The sequence below is a fragment of the Crinia signifera genome, chromosome 2 (assembly GCF_055691185.1).
Source record: "Crinia signifera chromosome 2, ASM5569118v1, whole genome shotgun sequence".
NCBI classification, from domain to species: Eukaryota; Metazoa; Chordata; class Amphibia; order Anura; family Myobatrachidae; genus Crinia; species Crinia signifera.
In genome coordinates this window covers 74,309,211-74,333,642 of record NC_139218.1, presented here as the reverse complement: position 1 = coordinate 74,333,642, position 24,432 = coordinate 74,309,211, and the positions used below count along the sequence as shown (strand labels likewise).

General features: G+C 45.7%; 1 protein-coding gene across 1 annotated transcript in view; it reads right to left on the bottom strand.

Annotated features, from left to right (window-relative positions):
- The window catches only part of P2RX5 (purinergic receptor P2X 5), a 117,428-nt gene that overhangs the window by 41,467 nt on the left and 51,529 nt on the right, over positions 1–24,432 (bottom strand). Inside the window, exons 2-4 of the mRNA XM_083172405.1 lie at positions 20,110–20,260; positions 19,967–20,038; positions 3,398–3,473 (exon numbers count right to left, since the gene is read on the bottom strand). Coding sequence (XP_083028531.1) covers positions 3,398–3,473; positions 19,967–20,038; positions 20,110–20,260 — 299 coding nt within the window. The remainder of the gene's footprint in view (positions 1–3,397; positions 3,474–19,966; positions 20,039–20,109; positions 20,261–24,432) is intronic.

Here is a 24,432-nt window from a genome sequence, read left to right as displayed (position 1 = left end):
CAAAATCAAGTAGGTGCTCCTTCTATTATGAAGCCTGTGGTTTGGTCAACGTGCACACTAGGGCCACATATAGGATATTTATGAAAACAAAAGAATTGGGGGAATCAATTTTTAGTCACATTTCTCTAGTAAAATCTACTGTGTTCCTTAGAAAAATGTATTAAAATTGAAAATCTGCAAAAAAAATGAAATTTTGAAATTCCACCTACACTTTGTTTTAATTCCTGTGAAACACCTAAAGGGTTAACAAACTTCCAAAATGCTGTTTTGAATACTGTGAGGGGTGCAGTTTTTGAAATGGCATCATTTATGGGGGTGTCTCACATACAAGTCCCTCAAAGTCACATCAGAACTGAACTGGTCCCTAAAAAAATCAGTGTTTGAAATTTTCTTGAAAATTTGAGAATTTGCTATTCATATTTTAAGCCTCCTAGTGTCCAAAAAAAATAAAAGGAGGTTGAAATAATGATGGAAACATAAAGTAGACATATGGTCTATGTTAGTTATTAACTATTTTGAGTGGTATGATTATTTGTCTCACAAGCAGAAAATTTAACATTTTGCAAATTGCAAAATTTTCAATTTTTTTACGACATTTTGATATTTTTCACAAATAAACACAGATTGTATCAACCAAAATTTACCACTAACTTGAAGTACAATGTGTCACGAGAAAACAATCTCAAAATCACTGGGATAAGTAAAAGCAAAAAAAAGTTATCCCCACTTAAGTGATACCTGTCAGATTTGAAAAAAAGGGCTCTGTCAGGAAGGCAAAAACAGGCTGCGGCGGGAAGGGGTTAATGATATATCGTGCCCGCACTAAGTTAATGATGCAATGTCCTCTGTCATCTGAACATGGCTTTATTGTCAGCAGTTATTATAACTGAACAATATCTTTAACAATCACAGCATTTTTTTGTATGAAACTTCAATGTAACTCCATGAGCGAGGTCAAGAAACACTGAAGAAGGAAGGTATGATTGAGAAGATCATTAAAAAGCCACACAGAATGTAGCTTCGGTACTTGTTTCCTAGCACGGCCACCCCGATTTACATCGGGGTGGTCGTGTCGGAAAAATCGGGTCGATCGCATCGCATGCGATTTGGTCGCATGCGATGCGATCGACGCGACCGACCCGATTTTTTGATTGAATGAAATGTAAATCGGGTCCCTGGGACCCGATTTTACATTGGATTCAATGTAAAATATTCCCAACCCCCCCAAATTTAACGGCGTAAACCCCACCCCACGATAGACGCCAACCCGAAGCGTGGCGAGCGCAGCGAGCCCGCGAGGGGCGGCGGTGCGCGTCCTCCGACCTTTTCATTCCCCTACTATCCACGTCGGCGTGGAGTTGAGAATAGAATAGTGTGGCGAGCGCAGCAAGCCACCGTGCCCGAAGCGTGGCGAGCGTAGCGAGCCCCGCGAGGGGACGCGCATACCTGTGAAGTTTTACGCGTCCCCTCGCGGGGCTCGCTGCGCTCGCCACGCTTCGGGCTCGGTGGCTCGCTGCGCTCGCCACACTATTCTATTCTCAACTCCACGCCGACGTGGATAGTAGGGGAATGAAAAGGTCGGAGGACGCGCACCGCCGCCCCTCGCGGGCTCGCTGCGCTCGCCACGCTTCGGGTTGGCGTCTATCGTGGGGTGACGACAGGGACATCTATAATGTGAAATGGGTCATATTGGCCCATTTCACATTTTTCACATTTTCTCACGATTTCAATGTTAAAAAATATTTTAACATTGAAGCCTATGGAAAAATCGGGGGCATCGCGTCGGGACCATTGTTAATGGTCCCGACCGACGCGATGCACCCGATATTTTACCTTTCCCGACACGATTTCAATGTTAAAATATTTTTTAACATTGAAGCCTATGGGGAAATCGGGGGCATCGCGTCGGTCGCGACGGGACCATTGTTAATGGTCCCGACCGACGCGATGCCCCCGATATTTTGTCTTAGCCGGCCAAATGGACCTGATTTCAAAGGAAATCGGGTCCATCGCGTTAATCGTGTACCTTAACTTAAGGTACACGATTACTCCCGATGTGGCCGTGCTAGGAAACAAGTACCGTAGCTTCTTATTGGTCCTCATGCCACACTTGCCTAATCTCCCGGAAGTTGTGTCAGAGTCCCAATTTTTTATTTAGTCCCTTTACCCCTAGAAGATTAGACAGATCTCCTGCATCCCACCAACTTCCTAACGAAGTGGACAGGACTGAGCAATAATGCGGGGGAATCTCTGCCCATAGATAGGGTGCGTATTAAAATGACATGAATCACTTTATATTAGCCATATGCAATGTTGCCGGGCCTTTCGCATGGATTGGTGCAGGTTGGGGGTGTGGGGGGTGCCGGCCCGCACCGCATCAACCAGAATGAGGACCATAGTTTATAAACAGTACCTGACTGCCTGGGCACTGACAAGTCGACCGTGCAATGGTAAAATGGTGTGGGCATGGCAACTGTGTGGCCACGTCCATGTGAAAAGAAAACTTAATTTGTGCAGGGTGCAGGTTGGGATCTTCATCGCGCACACAGAGGGAGTATGTGCTGAGCTGGGGAGAGAGGCTGTGCTGCAGAGGAAGCTGGTCGTCTCTCTCCCCACTGCTAAGAGGGAGGGGGAGCAGGACCTGCGCCCCCCAAGCAAACCCGGTCCAGGTAAGTCCCCCCCACATCAACAACACTGCCTGACTACACGGTGATCCTCAGTCAGTTACTGTGTGCTAGTAGTGGCAGCTGCTGCTATGCTGGGGCTGAGCAGCAGGCCCTCCATGTACTGCAGACAGTGGGACTCTGGGAGTGCAGGGCACATCCACATCACATTATGATGTCACGCAGTGGTCGCACAGTCCTTATCTGGGAACATATTGCATAGTCACTGTAACAGAGCTCAGTGCCTGAATTGTGGATATTAATACTGATATGCTCTCCGTTAATGAGCCTTCTTTTAAATATTTAACTAGAAGTCTTTGCAATGGATCATGGACAGTCAGTATTTTGTGAGGCCTAGACATGGGCCCCTTGTGAGCCGCTGGGCCCCAGGTGGATGCCTAGGTAGCCTTTGGGAAATCGGGCCATGAAAAGACGTATAATATTAATAGAAAAGATGTTCTGTATACGTATATTCATAGCCTGATACGTTTAGTAACCATCTCCACTGTGAGTTATTATCAGTGTACTGTAAGTGGCTAAACTATACCATTTGGGATTTTTTCCTTTTTATGCTATACTTTATTTTGTCACGTTCTCTGCTTCACCTCATATAATGAATGCAGTTTCCTCTACAGATTTATGGTGTTTCTACTTTAAGCAATATCATTTATGCAATGAAGAGGAGACAATGCCAGCACATTATTCAGAGGTCTATAAATATGATCAGGTTGTACCATTTCCAGCAACAACTGCTTCACCCTCCGGACAATCGCTGTTCTTTGAACACTCTGCATCAGGGATTCCAACACTCTGCAGAGACACAAATACAGACAATGATTTCATGAAGTTATTTAGTTCAGGTTCTCTGTCATTCGTCACGGGTGTGCAATAAAGTTACAATAAAAAAAGTCAACGTAGTTAGCTACCAAATTGCCAAATAATTACGTTGTAACCCGGTAATACACTAACGTCTTTTTTATGTAAAGGCTAACTGCAGAAACCCTGGATTTTATTAAAATCTTAGGGGCCGATTCAGGTTCACAGCTTACCAAGAGCCTGAGATGCCACCTGCTGCCCATCCAAACTACCCCCCCCCCCGCCCGCTGCCACCGATTCCACTCATTAACATACGAGAGGATGTGTAATGAAAAATCATTTGAAATCATTCAATGGTTGCCAAACATCGAATGATGTCTTCGCAAATAGAAACTGACTATTATTTGCGAGCACCGGGATGAAGACGGCAGGCATCGACCAGCCAGCATACACATGGGAATGGCCAGCATTTTCATGGGGATGGCCATAAAACGCTGGGCATTCCTATGGGTAATCTCAGCCCCCGGTCCGCCTCAATGCTTGCGAACGGCTCAGCGACTATGCAAGTCATTCGCAAATGGGAGCTACACATGCGCATAATAGAGCATGCATATGTGCAGTCCCCAATACATCGGGATGGGGCCGAACTCGCTAAATAGCGAGTAAACTAGATTAACCCCACAGTTCATATTCATTTATAATTCCAGCATACATGACTGTAAAGAGAATCTTAATTAGATATTTCATTTCCTACCAAAATTTATTGTAGAACCTAATCCCCGGGAGGAATTCGGTGTAAGTTGAGTCCGCACTACTATTGTCTAATGAGTATTTACCAATTTATTTGCCTGTCTTGATGAATAATGACTGCACTGGATTGGTGGTGCTCCCAAAATGTTTTTTTAATGAAACAAACATTTTACAAAGGCAAACAGATAAAACAAGGTCTTTCTTGGACATGCTTGACTAAATGCAAATATATACAGAATATAATATAACTTTTATTTAAATATACTTAAAAAGTCCAAAGGTACTGACACGTAAATCATAAAAAAACATGAAAATCACGTTGCACTTCAGGTGAAATTATTAAAATGAGATATCCTATTACCAGGCTCTACACTATAGTACTCTATGATACACTGTAACATTGACTGAGACTGCTAAGAGGATATCTCATTCCCTCTATAATACTGACTAACGAGTTTGAAAAATAAGAGTTTAGAGAAAAAAAAATTTGAGTTTGAAAAAAAAGTAAATTTCACAATAAATGTTTAATATACGTGGGGTGTGCTGCTCATAAAACAGACGTATCCTTTTCTGTATGTATGTTCTCCAACAGATTATAAAGGTACCTCCCCTTCCCCTATAATAGTTACCGATGTCATTATTTATAACCTGCAAGGTAGTTGTCTCGACATTCATGAAGCCTGTTCTCAGGGATAGAGGAGCACTCCCTGAAAATATGGATCAGTCCTCAGCTGCTGCCCCTCTAGCTTTCCATTTTCTTACTTTATGTGAAGGGCTGAGCCTGGGTACTTTTGGGTGTGGCCTAATTATGGGACGTGTGGTCCCACTCCGTTAGGGAAAAAAGGTGTTTGCAGCACCCTCAACTATCGATAAATCCAGGGTATGAGGGAAATCAGTGTGTTCACCCCATAACACCCCCCCCCTCCTCCACCCATGCTCAAGGAAACAGCTCAACAATGGCAGCAGCCTCCCTGGCCCCATTGCAGCCCAGCATACAGTAGTATTTTCTGGGCTGGTATGAGATGCTGCGGCTGACAGGTAGGTTGGATAGACCTGGGCCCCTGCCAAGTCCTTCCAACAAGCATGTGCCAGGATAATTTGCACCTCTCCCTTGATAGCCCTACTTGTGTGGAACAAGTCAGTGACTTATCCTCTGCTCCTCTGCGGCACACTGTAAATGTGGGGGGTGGTTCTTGACATCATAGCCCAGTGAACACTGTCAGCCCAGGAGTTTTATCATTTGCTGGTTGCTGCTGCTCCATTGTTAGCAAATGACACAGTCTGTGAGCGCTGCATCACTCATTCAGGAGGAGATATATCAACCCTTTGAGACGGATAAAGTGGAGAAGTTAAAAAGAAGGGGGTTATAGGAACTGGTTACCTGCTGGTGCTATTGCAGCCTCGAGTCTGTACTATCGCACAGTTATCACCTAATAACAATTTACAAGATCATACAATAGAACAAGATTGGGGTTCCGGGCTTCTGAGGCGCAAGGATCAGTGGTGAGACTATCAGATGGCGATGTTTCCCTTGGTCTTATCGCTATCTTGAATGTTCACACTCGATGAATATGAAAGAGAACCAGATGAAGAGAAAACCAACTGTTATGTGTTGTTCCTCATTTAAACCCAAAGCAGATATGAGAGAAAATTGATAGGCATACCCCACTCACAGTATTAGCGGAGGGGTATAGGCACGTATCGTTATCTTTACGGACCCTCTGGTTCTTTACATCAACTTTTCGTTCTCCCAGTGTATATGCATACAAGTAAACAAATAAACGAAATATTCGCCTATACCCCTCCGCTAATACTGTGAGTGGGGTACGCCTATCAATTTTCTCTCATATCTGCTTTGGGTTTAAATGAGGAACAACACATAACAGTTGGTTTTCTCTTCATCTGGTTCTCTTTCATATTCATCGAGTGTGAACATTCAAGATAGCGATAAGACCAAGGGAAACATCGCCATCTGATAGTCTCACCACTGATCCTTGTTCCTCAGAAGCCCGGAACCCCAATCTTGTTGTAAAGTGGAGAAGTTGCCCATAGCAACAAATCAGCCTCTCACTGTCCCATTATAGACTGCTAAATAAGAAATTATATCTGATTGGTTGCTATAAGCAACTTCTACACTATGGCCCTCATCCAGATTGGTTTGCTCCCCTGGGCGTTCACACAGGGGAGCAATGTTGTGCAACTGCGCATGCACATAAACTTTTATGCGCATGCGCAGCCACTTTGTGCAAGTGGCTGCGGGAAATTGATTATTTGCCGGCCAGTTCCCACATAGCACTGCGGGCGGGGGGATTGGCGCGACAGCTGGGCGTTCCCATGTGGATGTGGGGGGCAGGCAGCTGACATCACCGGATGTCAGCTGCCCACCCTCTTCCCGTCCAAGGGCTCTGCAAACATACTGTAAGTAACCACCATAGAGTGACTTAGATTTGCGAGTGCTGTAGAAATCATTCGATGCTCGGTGACCATAAAATGATTTCAACCCTGCATGCAAGCTGTGAGCGAGTGTTTATGCAAAACGTCCATTCGCATGTGTGCAGGGAAATGCCGCATGCGAAGAGGGGGGGGGGGGGGTTTGATTGCCTCCCAAAGCTGCAAAATCTACAGCTTTTAGAGTCAACCAGAATGAGGGCCTATATCTCTCCTGAAGGTTTTCAACATCGTCCCATCAATCTGTTTGCTGTTTCCTAAAACTTGACACCCTAGACAACCACCTCAGGTTGCCTAATGATAGCATGTTTGTTATGTTTCTTCTTGTTATAAAATACCCAGGGTATTAAATTAGACCCCTAGAGTCACACTAATAAGGTCTTCGTCCAATAACAGATGCCCATTGTTCCCTTAGAGTACAACACACCGGTACTTAGGATGCTGCCTGGACTTAAGCTGCGTACAAATTAGTACAAGATTCATAATGATGTGGATGATGATGGGTTCTGAACAACAACTTGTTTACATCATCGTGCGTATGCTCTGTCGTGATGCTGATGCATGTTTCCACTTATCGTTTGTCACTTTAACAGATCTGTTGAATATGATCTGTATATATTGTTAACAACACCATGCTCCTGGATGTGGGGATGGATGATATATTTTTGCAAGACTAGACAGGGTGTTTGCAGTATATTGTTTGTACACGAGATCAAGTGAAATCACTGATGACATTGCATCATTTGTCATCTAATGTGTATGCACCATTAACTAGGAAGATTAAGGCTTATACAGTCGTGTGGTGAAGACAAGGCAAATTTTGTAAACATTGTGGCATTCCTACTATTTTCTATCTAGTTGCAAAAGTCAAATCAGTACAATTTTTTTTTTTTTATATACAAGTCACCACAAGCTGAAAACAAAGCCTTTTTTAGTTAACATGAAAAGCAGGAGGACAACCAGTATGGGTGCAGATCTGGTAATTTCAAGAAAATATCTGCATTCTGTTGTGATTCCTGAATGGCTATCCATAAGATCTGATAACTTTATCAGCCAATATTTCTTCTTATCAATATTTGTTAAATCTTTATAGAGATGTCTAGTTCATTGTTAGTTAATACATCCGAGCGAGGTGCAATACAATTTCCATTGTATAAGAAGTGAGAACATTTGATCTGATCACTAGTAGTTAATATAAATAATGTCTAGCTTGCAGATACATTTAGAAGCGCCAGTTCAAGATTGATTTGTTCTCTTTCAGCACCCCATGGCTATATAATACCCAGCCTTCAGGGTCAAACACTTCACAGACAGAATAAAATGCTGACTGTGTTCTATTTGGAGGAAATTTAGGCTTATCCTATCATATATAACACTTTGAGATACAATGTTACTCAAAATAAAACAGAACAAAACCTTGTGTGGAATGTTACACTTTGCAGTACGGAAGAAAAACCCCATGTCGACCTAATGCTTGTGTCAACCCAATGACCCTGTCGACCTAACCCATGTCGAACTCCTAACCCATGTCGACCTCCATGCAAGTCGACTTTCAGTCAAGTCGACCTTCATGCATGTCGACCTAGTGGTATCGACCAAATGCTTGTAGACCTAGTGACCGTATCCCGATTCCGTGTGGGGTCCGTCCTCTATTGCACATGTGCAGATCTTCAGAAGCATGGGGGGTGATTCTAGTTGAATCGCTCCCCGGCGCATTTGCACTGAGGAGCAAGTTTTAAAGACTGTGCATGGGCAGCCTCTGTGTGCGAGCAGGCATGGCGAATTGATTATTTGCTGGTCACTTGCACACAGCAGTGCGGGTAGGGGGTGTGGGGTGGTGGGCCTTCGTTGTGCCAATGGGAACGCCCAGCGTTTCATGGGCATTCTCATGAAAAACCTGGGCGTTCCCATGGAAATTAGTCCATTACGCAGCTGACGTCAGGGGATGTCAGCTGCCCTTCCACTTCCTGCACTTCCTGCCCTTCCACTTCCTTCCACTTGAGTGCACTAGAGCACGCAGACCACAAAAAAAATGGCGCGATGGACATTTTTTAGGCGATTCTTGCAGTGCTGCTGCCTTCATCGCCGGACTTTGGAGGGGTAAGTATTAAAAATGGGTGCAGTGTGTGGACTCAGTGGCCTGTGTGCAATGCGCACATTGCACCCATTATAAATAAGTCACTGGCTCACCACCATAGTGAGGAGAAACAGGGATGTGACACACCCCACGACGGTGTATAGTTATCTTTAAGTTTAAAATCTTGGTGTTCCGGACCCTTAAACATCAGGTACAGTACACAAACAAATCCTCATTCTGAGTAAAATAGTCAGGGTCAAGCAATTTATTCCCCCAGAAGCTCTGAATACAGTTATACATGCATATGTATCATTACTCCTAGACTACTGCAATGCCCTCTACCTTGGTCTCCCAGCAAAATAATTTCAAAGGAAATCGGGTCCATCAAGGGTAATCGTGTACCTTAAGTTAAGGTACACGATTACCCCCAATTGTGGCCGTGCTAGGAAACAAGTACCCAATAAAGATAATAAAACTAATCGATAAGCTCACTCCCAGGATTGGATGAAATCATGGATGTTAATTGCTCAATAAAGATTAAACTGAAGGTAAGTGCACTTTACCAAAGACACTAAAATGTAGATCACTATTCCTGAATAATGAAGGATTGGAGTAACAAAGGTCCTGTCTTTTAATACGGTGTCCTGAAATGGTGCCGCTGGAGGAATCTGTAGAGGGATCAGGATGCTTGAGACCCCAAATTTGGCCCAAATGACCTCACTGATGACACGGTGTCCCCCCAAGAACCACTGGAGGAGATGTAGTAGGGCGATGTACAGACGGTGAAAGAGTCCTCTTTTGGTGGTATTAGGTGGAAAATTTCACCTGGAGGTTGTCACTTAGGGGTATCCAAGTGGTGTGGGTTGGCTGGAGAACCAAAATGAATCCCATGGGAAATTCCACAATTGGAGAAGTGATCAAGTTGAAGCAAGGTGATCAACTTGATCACTGTAGAATCCTTCAAAAATAGATTTAAGACTTTCCTGTTCTCTCAAGTATTTTAATTAAATACCCCTGCTAAGCTTGTTTTGTTTCTGTAAAGGCCAATGTAAAGCACTTTGGGTCCTACTGGAAGAAAAGTACTATACAAATAACATTATTATTATTACGTTTAGATTTGTTGATGAATTGAATATATTTTTTAAGATTCAGGCTATAAATCTAGATTGTTTATATTAGTGCTAGTTTATATACTTTAGTTTTCCCATTAACGTCTAAGAATTTTTTCACAGAATCTATGAAATTTTTAGCAGCTCCTAATATCAGATCAAAAATTACTGTTGCTAAAATTACATTTGCATCTAAATTTTTCCTTCAGACTTTCAAGGTGCTGGATTCCTGCCAATACTGAAATTTAACACACAACTTCTTTCCCAAATTAAAAAGAAAAAACTGCCTGACCCCTATTAATGGAGAAGATCAAAATGTTTTTCAGTTATTCAGCCAGAACTTTAATGAGTATTTAACATTACCTGGAAATAGGCCTTTATTATGCTGGTATCTTTGGATAACATTCAGGAGCAGATGGATCAAGGTGCCTTTAATATTTGTAAAATAGCGGGTCCCGCTTCTCCTGCATAAGGAGGAGAAGCGGACATCTGTATCACCCTAATGTACAGGTTCTCAAACTCGGTCCTTAAGGACCCCACACAGTGCATGTTTTGCAAGTCTCCTCACAAAGGGGGTTATTCTAGTTCACTCTTTCTGACAAAATCCTTCTTAGATGGACAAAACCATGTGCACTACAGGGGGGCAGATGTTACTTGTGCAGAGAGAATTAGATTTGGGTGGGGTTTTACTTCAAAGTGAGATCTATATTGCAGTGTAAAAATAAAGCAGCCAGTATTTACTCTGCACAGAAACAAAATAACTCACCCAAATCTAATTCTCTTTGCACATTTTACATCTGCCCCCCTGCAGTGCACATGGTTTTGTCCATCTAAGAAGGAATTTGTCAGAAAGAGTGAACTAGAATAAGGCCCATAATTACAAGTTAAATAATTAGCTCCACCTGTGGATCTTTTTACAAGTGGTCAATGAGTAATGAATGCACCTGTGCACCTGCCAGGTGACCTGGAAAACATGAACTGTGTGAGGTCCTGAGGACAGAGTTTGAGAACCCCTGCCTAATGTATTAACTTCCCCCTTCTGCTGATAAGGAGAGCCGTTATGTTCTGCATCCTCAGCTCTCCTTATCGTCACCTGCTCCGTACTGCGCATTTATAAAATAATGGCCGGCCGGCCGGCTGTAATACACATGCATGAGAAATCGCTATTATCCCGAGATCTCGACTGCAGCCCGCAGCAAGCAGCAGGGCCAGATTTGTTCCTGCTGTGAGAACAGGACGACGCTAGCCCAGGGTTGGCGAAGCCTCCGGAGCGGCTTAATGCAGGCCATAAACAAGAGGGATATTGAAGGGGACCAGGGGCGGATTGGGAATTAAAACCAGCCCGGGAAATATCTTGAGGCAGCCCTAATGGGGGGGGGGGGGGGGGAGTGGCTGTTGCGCGCCCAGGTTTTTTGGGGGCATGGTCTATCAATATGGGGGTGTGGCCTATTTCAACGAGGTCACACCCAATTTTTGCCGCTGTGAGGGCATGGCTAGTGGCTCTCTGAGCTGCTGGCTATGTCCCCAGCCCCTCAGGCTGCAGAATAGGCGCATGTGTACAGCGTTTATTCTGCAGCCTGTAGGGCTGGGGAGACAGAGACAGGGGGGGGGGGGGGGTTTGACAGGGAGTCTCCCAGCACAGTAGAGTGGCAGGGTGGAAGAGGATGCAGGGAGGGAGGGGGGGGGGGGGGACGGAGGGTGGCGTAGAATGCTGGGAGGGGAGATGCAGAATGGCTGAGAACGAAGGTAGTGAGGACTTACACAGGTTGGCACAGGACGCAGAGTGTGAGGGGGGCATGGTGGCACAGGATGCAGGGTAGGAGGGGGAAAGCAGAGTGGCAGGGGATGCAGGGAGGGGAGTCACAAAGTGGTGGAGGATGCAGGGAGGGGAGACAGTGATGCCCATTATACATATGCCACACACCGGGATGCCCATTATACATATGCCACACATCCTGATGCCATTATACATATGCCGCACACCTTGATGCCCATTATACATATGCCACACACCCTGATGCCCATTATACATATGCCACACACCGTGATGCCCATTATACATATGCCACACACTGTGATGTCCATTATACATATGCCACACACCTGATGCCCATTACACGTATGCCGCACACCGTGATGCCATTATACATATGCCGCACACCGTAATGCTCATTATACATATACCACACACACCATGATACCCAATACAGATATGCCACACACTGAGATGCCCATTACATATTATGGCACATAAGTGCTGTACAGAGAATATTATTACCAGTTATTTATATAGCGAACACATATTCCGCAGCGCTGTACAGAGAATATTATTACCAGTTATTTATATAGCGCACACATATTCCACAGCGCTGTACAGAGTCTATTATTACCAGGTATTACAAAGCGAACACATATTCAGCAGCGCTGTACAGAGAATATTATTACCAGCTATTATATAGCGCACACATATTCCACATCGCTTTACAGAGAATAATATTACCAGGTATTTATATAGCGCACACATATTCCACAGCGCTGTATAGAGAATATTATTACCAGTTATTATATAGCGCACACATATTCCGCAGTGCTGTACAGATAATATTTGGTCACTAAAATCAGTCCCTGCCCCAGTGGAGCTTACAATCTATATTCCCTACCCAGTGGTGCAAGTAGGAAAAAGGTCTTAGTGGTACTGTGGTCAGGGGGTGTGACCAGGGGCGTGGTCATATGACACTAGGGGGAGTGGCTGGAATATTGCACGCCAAAGGCACACGGCCAAAGTTTACACAGTAATGCCTGTTACGCGTCACACACCCAATACATATGACCCATACCATAATGCCCGTTACACATTATTCCCCACACCATAATGCTCATTACACCGCACAACTGATGCCCATTACTAATAGGCCCACACAGTGCCAGATATGCCCCCACAGTGCCCCAGTGCCAGATATATGCCCCCACAATGCCACACATATGCCCCCAGTGCCAGATATGCCCCCACAGTGCTACACATATGCCCCCAGTGCCAGATATTCCCCCACAGTGCCACACATATGCCCACAGTGCCACCCATATGCCTCCAGTGCCAGATATGCCCCCACAGTGCCACACATATGCCCCCAGTGCCACATATGCCCCCAAAGTGCCACACATATGCCCCCAGTGCCACATATGCCCCCACAGTGCCACACATATGCCTCCAGTGCCAGATATGCCCCCAGTGCCACACATATGCCCCCACAGTGCCACACATATGCCTCCAGTGCCAGATATGCCCCCAGTGCCACACATATGCCCCCAGTGCCACACATATGCCCCCACAGTGCCCCACATATGCCCCCAGTGCCAGATATATGCCCCCACAGTGCCACACATATGCCCCCAGTGCCAGATATGCCCCCAGTGCCAGATATAATATGCCCCCACAGTGCCACACATAAATGTCCCCACAGCAGCACAACTCACCAGTGCTGGCTGTGTCCGGGGCAGTCAGGTCCTCTCCCCCCTATAGTCCCCCGCTGTTCTGCTTCCCTGGGGAGGGGAGGGGGAGGGAGCGCATCTTCCGTCTCTTCTGCCTGGCTCTGTCTATCTCGCGGGCTGGCTCCTGATTGGCTGCCAGCCCGCGAGCGCTGATTGGCTGTCGCCTGACAGCCTAGTCTGAGTGACACAGGGAGGGGAGGGAGAGAAGCGCAATGCGCTCCCCTCCCCTCCGCTCCGAAAGCAATCAGCTGTGGCGGGGCGGCGAAAACCACGCCCCCCGCCACTTACATATGCGCGCATGCGCATTAAACACTTTGGGGCAGATTTGTTATGGCGGTACGGGGTACCGGCAGTATTTCTTTTAATGGTACGCCGTACCACCCCGTACCGCCATACTTGCAGCGCTGGGTCCCTACCACACATACACACAGACAATCTAGGGTTAATTTATTGGGAGCCAATTAACCTACCAGTATATTTTTGGAGTGTGGGAGGAAATCAGAGTACACAGAGTAAACCCACCCAAGCACAGGGAGAACATACAAACTCCACACAGTTAGGGCCATGGTGGGAATGGAACCCATGACCTCAGCACTGTGAGGCAGTAATGTTAACCATAACACCGTTTGTGTATCCTGAAATCTGCCAGCATAGAGCAATAATCCCAGAAATGGCAGAATGTCCTGAATTGTTCAGCAGGGGGTGAGGAAGCTGAATGCTGGGGAAAACCTGCCCCCAATGTATTGTGCGAGGTGTCAGGAAGGGCCGTTAGGATTTAAATCACAATGTAGGGTTTCCCAGAACAGCCCCCCCCCAGCAATGCGCAGTATCCGTGGGACATGTTACAGAGTGACCCATGGTGCCTTTCATCCATCTCCGTATAAACTCCCAGCAGTCGGGCACACAGTTACTGTCTCTTTGTCACTTACACTTTTGTTTTCAATATCCATAAAATCGGGAACATGTGGCACAACCTGCCCTGCCGAACGCTCCTCCTAATGCCCGTCCATTTGTCCTTTTGACAGCAACAGCCGCTAAGCAGGTAGCGCGGCGCCGGGACTGCTGCCTGAAATAGGAAGGAGGAGGACAGGCCGACGGAGCGGTGAGCTGTCACTCTCAAGCTCCGCAAAGGGTCTTGGGAGGAGCTGCGCACGGCCGCGCATGTGCAGTGCAGCAGCCCTCCTGCGGCCATATTGGATTAGGGCAAAAACACTGTGGTCGCGGCCGCGAATAGCTGAGATTGCGTTCGTGCGGTCTGCGGCCCTAATAGGGGGGAGAGCAGCCTATTTCAATATGTTAGGGTCCGGCCCACCGGGAAATGGCCCGGTTTCCCGGTGGGCCAATCCGCCCCTGAAGGGGACAGCCGCGCCAAGTGTTCAGTAGCAGGTAGTTCCTAATGCATTTTGAGTGCACTATTAATAAGTTTTTTTTAAAGTTAACCCCCCCCCCCCCCCCAGATAACTAGCGTCAGTTCAGCATATACACTTAATGCAGGTTAATACATCTACCCCGCAGTTTTATGAGTAACGCATGTATAAGTTGTGTTAAAGTGCTTCAGACTATGATGAAAAGATATTAATCAAATATTCCAACAGGTATTTAGCTAACTTACTGCCCATGAGCTTAAACATCGCCCCCGTGACCTTCTCTGGTTTTGGGTGTTTGAAGGGGTTAGGTGTGTCTGTTATGTTTAGCACCTTTTCATTAGTTATGGAGTTACAAATAGCTGTGCTGGATGTACAGACATTGGGGTAAGAGCATTTCAGAGAAAGATAGATTGGACAGGAATCTTCCTATGCACCCAGCTTAACTATTGCTTACTGCTGGTTACTAATTTATCCGTTTGAAGGAGCCATTATATGTCTGCACTCAGCGTTTATTCAAAGTTTTATTGTGACAGTATAAATTATGAAGTTTTACTTATAAAATATTCTTTATGTCAAGTCAAGTTTATTGTCATAAGCAGAAGGAGAAACTCTCTCTGCAGACGAAATTGTATCATACATAAAATACCAGTACAATAAAGTAATATCTGCATATAACATACATAAAAAAATACATAAAACCAAACAACAGTCAAGCATTTAACATACGTACTGCTGATGGTAGGAAACTATTGTGCAAACGGCTTGTACGTGCCCTCAGGGTTCTAAACCTTTTAAGCGAGGGTAGTTTCTCAAATGTACTAAAAAGGGGTGGCTAGAATCAGCTAAAATATTTTTTTGTTCGCTTTAAAATTCTGGAATTATAAAGCTCCAGAATTTTGCCTGCGGCCTTTACAATACGCTCTAGTTTTGAGCGCTCCCTAGCCTTGCAGTTGCCAAACCAAACAATGATACAGAGGGTCAAGATACTTTCGATCGAACATCTGTAAATATTTGTCATGGTGGGCTTGCTCACACCAGCCGCTTTTAATTGCCTCAAAAAAAAGAGACGCTGTTGGGATTTTTTTATTTGAGTCAGAACATTGCCAGACCACAACAAATTAGCTGATACCTAAAGACCCAAGAACTTGACTGACTCCATAATTTCTACATCTGGTCTCTTCGGCACAGCTTGCTTTCTTCTGAAGTCCCCATTTCTCTGCAATTTATGAGAAGTTATGAATGACTGAATGTTGATTATAGTGATTATATGAATAAATCCCTTCACTTGGACAGCTCTCCTTGTTCTTTTAAAGTTTATGTACCTCTCTGATGGTGGGGCAGCTGCTCAGTACCCGTTCTGCGTGATCACACACAGTGCTCAACAGTCTGATGAATAGGCTGCCGGTGTTTGGGATGGGGATGAGCAGAGGTCGTCAGGGTTCCCAAAATCTTATTTTCTAGGAGTGCCGAAGCCACGGCCTGCATTTTTAAATGCAAACTTCTTGGCCCTGGATGAGCCATTCCAGTGGTCATTCTAAGTAAGATCATTTATGTAACTCCGATGGCAGCATCCTAAATCATACTTATAAATCATGGAGAGGAGATGCAGCTGACTAATAGAGTGAGGGGAAGCAAGATGCTTTTCTTCATTAGGTGATGTGTTTTCAGTGCAGGCACCATGTTACTCATTAATGACAGGGGAGGCACTGCCTCACCTGCCTCCCCTGACTGCACGTCCCTGGGAGATGCAGCTGACTAATAGAGAGTGAGGGGAAGCAAGATGCTTTTCTTCATTAGGTGATGTGTTTTCAGTGCAGGCACCATGTTCCTGAAGACCTACAAATGATGCTAGAGAGGAGGGGGCCCGCACAGAGCCTCCTCTGAGAGGATGCAGCCTACATTTTCCTGACCATTCCTTTTGCAAACATTGCTTACACAAGACCGACACTTTCCATTCTGTAAGAAATATAGATGTGATTTAAATGCATGGTTCTGCTGATGCATTCTTGGCATTGAGGATAACCAATTTCTGTGTCTGTACAATGATAGTTTATAGAAAGTCACATCTGCATCACCTACAGTACAGCAAAAATATTCTCTGCACGTCATCCTGCAATACACCCACAAACTACCTTCCATTGTAAATAATCCATTTCCTAGTGGTTAGTGCTTTTATTTCTCCAATTCTATTTTATCTTTTAAGCTCTTTAAGCCATTTATTGTGGTTTGTCTGCTATTATACACATCTACTGAACTAGTACATTATTTAAAGTAAGTGGGTTGGTAGGAGAGAAGAAGCACTGATGTGTATAAGCATTAATAGAAAGATCTACTGGGTAACCATATAAGATAATGAAGACCTAGGTGCTAAAATATGATTTTGGTTCCGTCCCTACCTCAATCCCCAAAATATACAAACATTTAGTTACATAAATAAAATCTGTTGTCCTATTTATTCAGACTAGTCTCATGACTTATATGCAAGCAGCCAGGGCCGCCATCAGGGGGGTACTGGGGGTACTACAGTCCCAGGCTCAGAGAGGCCCCCATGGAGTGCAGAGGCTTCTACCTGCAAAAACACATGAAGCAGTTTGCTGCTAAAGTAAGTAACGCTGTGGCTGGGGGAGGCTCAGTAATGGTGAGAACCGTGGGCTACAGCTTCCTGCTGCTGGGCTGGAGCACATTATTCTCAGCCTCAGCAGAGGGACACACCGCCGGGGAGAGAAGCAGGACAGCACAGCAGCAGATTGCAGAGGGAGGAGAGAGCACTCCCGGCCAATCTCAGCTGCCTCACCCATAACGGCAGTGACTCTGTGTGACCCCGCCTCTTGCTGCAATGCACTATTGGGAAGGAAGAGCTCTCTGTGTGCCTGGCCTGCAGGCTGCTTCATGATATGTTTACAGCAGGAGGAGGCCCCTCAGCAATAAAAGGAATAGGTAGATATGCAATATTTTTAGACTTCCCTGCCCTCTGGCCCCCTAGTACAGCCTTCCATGCCCTATGCCTAATCTCCTTAGTGCAACCTTCCCTGCCTTTGCACCCTAGCACAGCCTTTCATGCCCTGGCCTAAACCCCTTAGTCCAGCCTTCCCTGCCCTATGCCCTCTAGCCCTGCCTTCCCTACCTTCTTTGCCAGATTTTCCTACCCTATGCCCCCCTAGCCTTGCCTTCCCTACCATGTGCCCCCTAAGTCCAGGCTTTCCTGCCCTGTGCCCACACTATCTCTTGTGTAGATTAGAATGGGAAATAATATGCTTTTCAGTGTAAACCAAATTTCTTTCTCCATCATTGTTTCCTTACACCCGCGCATCATTAACGACCCCCTCCTCGGCTGAACATGAGGTCCATTTTGGCTATATAGCCAATGACCTTAATGTTGAGCTTTTCCCAGTGATGTCACTGAATGATATTGTTTACTACTATTAATAATAATGTATGCTTAATTCATCTACCTGCAGCCGATATTGTTTACTATAACGGCTGTGGTGCAGGTCATCTTGTCTGTACGGGTCTTTTTACATTGTGGTAGACGGGGAGAGAAGGGGCCCTGCCTATGTGATCTGTCCCGAGCCCCAAAATTTCTGATGGCAGCCCTGCAAGTAGCCCCCAGCCTGACTGGTAGTGGGCGTGCAGCTAGTACAATCCAGATCTCAGTCAAGTGAGGAGCCCCTCATAGACCGATGCTATCATAAAAATCACAATGGGTTGATTAGGGACCATAGTATTTTCCACCAGCCACACTGATACTGGCAGGTATCCCATAGGACAGAATTGTCGTTATTAATAAGAACAATGTAATATTGAACAGAACGCAAGAGTCTGGTATAAATATGCAGACATCCAAGAAGGGTGGTTACACAGTACAATGTGATGTATAGTATAGAAACAATTCTGCCAAAATAGAAGAGTTAATCGTTTATTTTTATCAATTAAAAAAATGCAATGTGAATAAACTGAATAGAAATCTAAATTAAATGAATAATATTTGGTGTGACCACCCTTTGCCTTCAAATCCGCATCAATTCCACCAGGTACACTTGCACAAAGTCAGGTATTTTGTAGGACTATAGTCAGGTGTATGATGAACCAATTATACCACACACGTGATAATGATTAGCATTTTCATATATAGATTTAAACATATGGGGTTATAGACCTGATCACTGCTCAGCTAATACCACTTTCACACTTCACCTTAAACCCGGGTTGATGTTGTTTCGAGGTGTGGTGTGGTGTAAAAGCATCAAACCTTATAAACCAGGTTGACCAACCCGGTAATTCAACCCGGTTTATAAGAAGTCACCCTGTGTATAATGTGTGACCTGGATTTAATGTGAAAGTCCTGGACCAGGACCCGTCATATGCGATGTGAAAGAGCTACAAATGACTGTGATCAGGTATTTGCCATCCAGCCAATGTGAAATATCGCCCTGTGGAGGCCTCCAAAATGCTTATCAATTACCAGGATTGGCGTTTGTTGCAAATCCATTCGCTCACCATCAAATGATATTCCATGGTGTGCAGTGTAGCCCAGGACTTACTCGGCAGCTGCGATAGAAGCAGTCGGATTGAGGCCGGAGCTGATGTCACACGGCTTCCCCTCAAATACCTGGGCACACCTGCATTTTCCCTGACACCCCCAGAAAACGGACGGTTACTACCTCCAAACACCAGCTACCTGTCAATCAACTTATGTACGATCAGCAGGATGGCTTTGCACGTGTGCGCTACAATTCGTATGCATGTACAGATAATCGCCCAGCCTGTGAAATCGCAACAGTGCAACCAGGTCTGAATAACCCCCAATATTATGCACACATACAGAATGATTGTGTAAACGATCAGTGGATTAGATGGGTCATTTAATGACTGCAAATCATTAACACATCACTGGCACATCGTTCATCATGACTACACATGGAACGATTACAAGACATGTTGTGCTCTTTCTGGACATTACAGGGATCAGCGAGCTAGATGACGACGGGCGGTTTACGCGCATTGAATCTTTATCATGCAACACACGGAAAGTTATTAAAGGATCGGTCGTTCCAATTGGTCGAAAATTGGCCAAATCTTTTTAATATCTTACCGTGTGTGGGCAGCTTAAGACACATGAGCAGTAGGGAAGTAAAACAACCACTATGTCCGGCAGTGCATTTACCTCTATATGTTTCAAATGATATAATAAAAAAACACCCTTTTTTATTATTATTATTATTATTATTATTATTATTATTCACTTACCTCACGGCATTTATCTTGCCTCTGATTTGGGGTGACAATCAAGTTTGTTACTACAAAAAATACATTTTCACCCTGAAAGAGAAAATAAAAATTAGACCAATTTTCTATTGCAAGTTATTTTACTAAAGTGAAACGTCTCTCACCTGAGGTGGTATTACATAATCCGCCACATCCCACAGTCTCGGCCCAAGATCGCTGGTGTTAGTATAGGCTACTCCTTTTAACTTTGTGATGACCGAACTTTGTATGGATGTGTCTGTGTCTTGGTAACCCTTTTTAACCACGAACACCCACCTGTACAAGAAATGAGAACTTCATATTAAAGTTCTGCTCTTTTTGTCAAGGATTAGTTACTTCGGTACTTGTTTCCTAGAAGGGCGCCCATCGCGGGCATCGCATGTACATCGGATGCCATTATAATAGCATGCTATGTGACCGATGCGATGGCCGTGATTTTACATAGAAATGCATGGTAAAATGTAAATCGCGCCGGTCGCATCGCATGCGGCCAAAAAAATCGCATGCGATGCCACCGACGCGATTACCGATTTTACATAGGGAACAATGTTAAATGGGCCACAGACCCCAAATAGCCACCCTGAAGTGTGAAATGGCCCCCCCCCAAAGCGTGGCGGCGGTACGCGTCCTCCGACCGTTTCATACTCCCACTATCCACGTCGGTGTGGAGTTGACAACAGAAAGTGTGGCGAGCGCAGCGAGCCACCGCGCCCGAAGCGTTGCGAGCGTAGCGAGCCCTGCGAGGGGACGCGTAACACGCTCCCGAAGCGTGGCAAGCAGACACGGATTACTTAACATGTATTCCGCGTCCCCTCGCAGGGCTCGCTGCGCTCGCCACGCTTCAGGCTCGTATTCCGCGTCCCCACGCGGGGCTCGATACGCTCGCCACACTTTCTATTCTCAACTCCACGCCGACCTGGATAGTGGGGGTATGAAAAGGTCGGATGACGCGTACCGCCGCCCCTCGCAGGCTTCGGGTTGATGTTGATCGTGGGGTAGCGTTAACAATTGGGGGGGCCATTTCACACTTCAGGGTGGGTATTTGGGGTCTGTGGGCCATTTAACATTGTTCCCTATGTGAAATTGGGTCAATTGGGCCATTTAACATTGTTCCCTATGTAAAATCGCGGTAATCGCGTCGGTCGCATCGCATGCGATTTTTTGGCCGCATGCGATGCGACCGACGCGATTTTTTTCATTGCGATGCCTAAGATTAAAATCGTGGGCGCCCTTCTAGGAAACAAGTACCGTTACTTCAATCACCAGATTATTATTACGGGTAATTAGTTCTCAATGTCATGTAACCTGAAACAGGATCGTTGCTTGCTAAACTGTGAGACTAAAATATCTTAGAAAAACTAATAGCTGTACTGATTAAATCAGTAACGGTTACACAGATTACATTTAAACTATAGTGTTAATGTGAATAATAAACTTTGATATTTTAGATTTTTTTCCCCCAAATATACTGTATTATAAACATGCTAAAAGAAAATAATATTTTATATACAATCAAATACAAGAAATTCCAATATCTGGATAAGCACTAGAGCAGTGGTTCCCAAACGGTGTGATTAGGCTCCCTGGGGTGCCTCAGGACACTTGCAGGGGTGCCTTGGGTTGGTGGACCAAGATCAATTCATATTATTTATGGTCAATGTACCAGGCAAAACCAGTGCTTGGGGCTGCCAATCATAATACACAGTATGTGGACAAACAGAAGCAAACCCTGTCCCTCACCAGATGACTGTGGCATTTGGCCTAGGGACGCCTTGAATATATTTTGATGCTCTAGGGTGCCGTGATTCAAATAAGTTTGGGGTTCTTGTTTAGTTTCACGAGCCACTGAGCCCATAGCGTGGGCGAGCAAAGCGTGGGCAAGCGAAGCGACTGCTGCGACTAAGACCCTGCCGCCGTGAAACTAAACAAGTACCAAGTTTGGGAACCACTGCACTAGAGAAAGAACAAAAAGCTCTAGCCAGTGTTTCACAATTCCAGTCCCCAGACCGCTAATACCCCTTTTTCACTAGCAACCTGGGTCAGACCCGGTAATTTGTCTCTGTGTCAATGCTGGGTTGGACCTGGGTTTAAGACACATTTCCACTGTAGTGCTACCTGGTAAATTGCTGGATCAGCCTCGTTTACACTTAACCCGGGTAAGGCCTGTTTTTTCCTATAGATTATATAAGAAAAGGCCTTTTTGAAGGGCTTTACCAATGGGGAGGTCACAAAACAGGGCCACCATTACCCAAAAGGGCCACCAATAAAGAAAACATTTCCTGATTAAGGAAAAGACAAATATTTTTTTAGAAAAAAGTTTGTGCTTTTATTTAAGTCCCAAATATGAAACCTTTTCAAAAGTGTCTTCACACAAGACATGTATAACTTTTGTAAAAACTGTTTGCAGTATACCTGAGCCATTGGTGTACCTAGACCAGTGGCGGCTCCTGCTATAGGGCTGCAGGACTGCAGCCATGGCCGGCGCAAGCCGCTCAGCAAAGCCTGCAAAGCAGGGAGGCGCTGGGCTGTATAGGCGCTCTCTCCCTGCTCTGCGACTCTGCCACTGTGTAGTGATGCTGTCAGTGTATGACAGGCAGCAGGGGTCGATTGGCCATTTAAGTCACCAGGACCTTTCCCGGGAGGCCGGCCGCATGTGAGGCCGAAAGTTGCCCAGACATAGATGGCTCCACCCACTCGCGGGTGTAGCGCCACCCACACAATTCGGCTGGGGACTCAGGTGGTTGGGTGCTGCAGGGCAGGCTACCAACACTCACGCTGAAGTCCTGCTGCCGCCGCCAGTCTCTCCCTCCTGGACTGGACAGCGACGACAGTGACTGCCAGATGCACTGTGCTTTGGGCTGGCTGCCGTAATCGGGACTCTCAGCTCCAATCAGACAGCTGAGCCAGGACCCGTCTGCAGCAAGTGAGGGCAGCGGGGAGGTCTAAAAATAGCCACAAGAGGAGTGCTGCTGTGCCTGACCAGCAGTAGCAGCTCCTCTTCATATTATGATTTAATTGTTGCTCCGCCCCTTCGTGGCTATATGCGCAAATTGCTGGTCTGTGCGGGGGGGGGGGGGTTGATTGAACTATGGCATAAGATCTCATTAAATTGCATCATATTGGCCCCGCCCCCTCCCGCCGACCCGCGATTCGCGGCAAAATGCTGGGGGGAGGGGGTGGGGCCTAATGATGACAAGTGATGTTCCCCAGTCCTCCATGATCTCCTGTGGCAATGGCATCCTCCTCTCTCAGGACTGGGCACTCTAAAAAACGTAAGTGTCTGTGTTTCTGTTGTGTGTTTGTATAGGTTCTGTGGGGGTGATTCGGGACTGTTCGTAAAGCAGCAGTCGTTCCCTGCTTAGCGAGCGGCTTATTGCCACCCACCAGGCAAACAAACGCCCGCTCCCCGGACGGACGTTCAGTGCTATTAATGTCGGCAACTGGTTTGGGCATATGTATACGCTGTGCTACTACTGTCAGTATCTGGTGTGGGCATGTGTGTAGACAGCGCTACTAACGTCGGCAACTTGTGTGGGCATATATCTACGCAGTGCTACTACTGTTAGTATTTGATGTGGGCACGTGTATAGGTAGGGCTACTAATATCGGCAAGTGGTGTGGGCACGTGTATAGGCAGCGCTACTAATGTCGGCAACTGGTGTGGGCACGTGTATAGGCAGGGCCACTAATGTCGGCAACTGGTGTGGGTATATGTTTACACAGTGCTACTAATGTCGGCAACTGATGTGGGAATATGTATAGGCAGAACTACTAATGTCGGCAACTGATGTGGGCACGTGTATAGGTAGGGCTACTAATGTTGGCAATTGGTGTGTGCATATGGTTATGCCTTGCTACGACAGTCGGCAACTGGTGTGAGCATGTGTATAGGCAACTCTACTTATGTCGGCAATTGGTGTGAGCATGTGTATAGGCAGCGCTACTACTGTCAGCAAATGATGTGAGCATGTGTGTAGGCAGCGCTACTAATGTCGGCAACTGGTGTGGGCACTTGTATAGGCAGCGCTACTTATGTTGGCAACTGGTGTGGGTATATGGTTACACAGTGCTACTAATGTTGGCAACTGGTGTGAGCATGTGTATAGGCAGCTCTACTACTGTCGACAACTGGTGTGGGCACTACGTATAAGCAGAGCAACTACTTTTGGCAACTGGTGTGGGTGTTATGAATAAGCAACGCTACAAATGTGGGCATATGCAGGAGTACTTGGGGAATTATGTGTTGCATAATGTGTGTCAATGTCATATGGGCATTATAGTGCATGGCATATTATATAAGGGGAATTACGGTGTATGGCATAATGTGTAATGTGCATTACTTTGTGTGGTTACTACTGTGTTATGGGCTTTGAGGTGTGAAGCATAATGTGTTATGGGGATTATGGTGTTATTGGTACTTTTTATGTGACCACGCCAATTCCCCATGA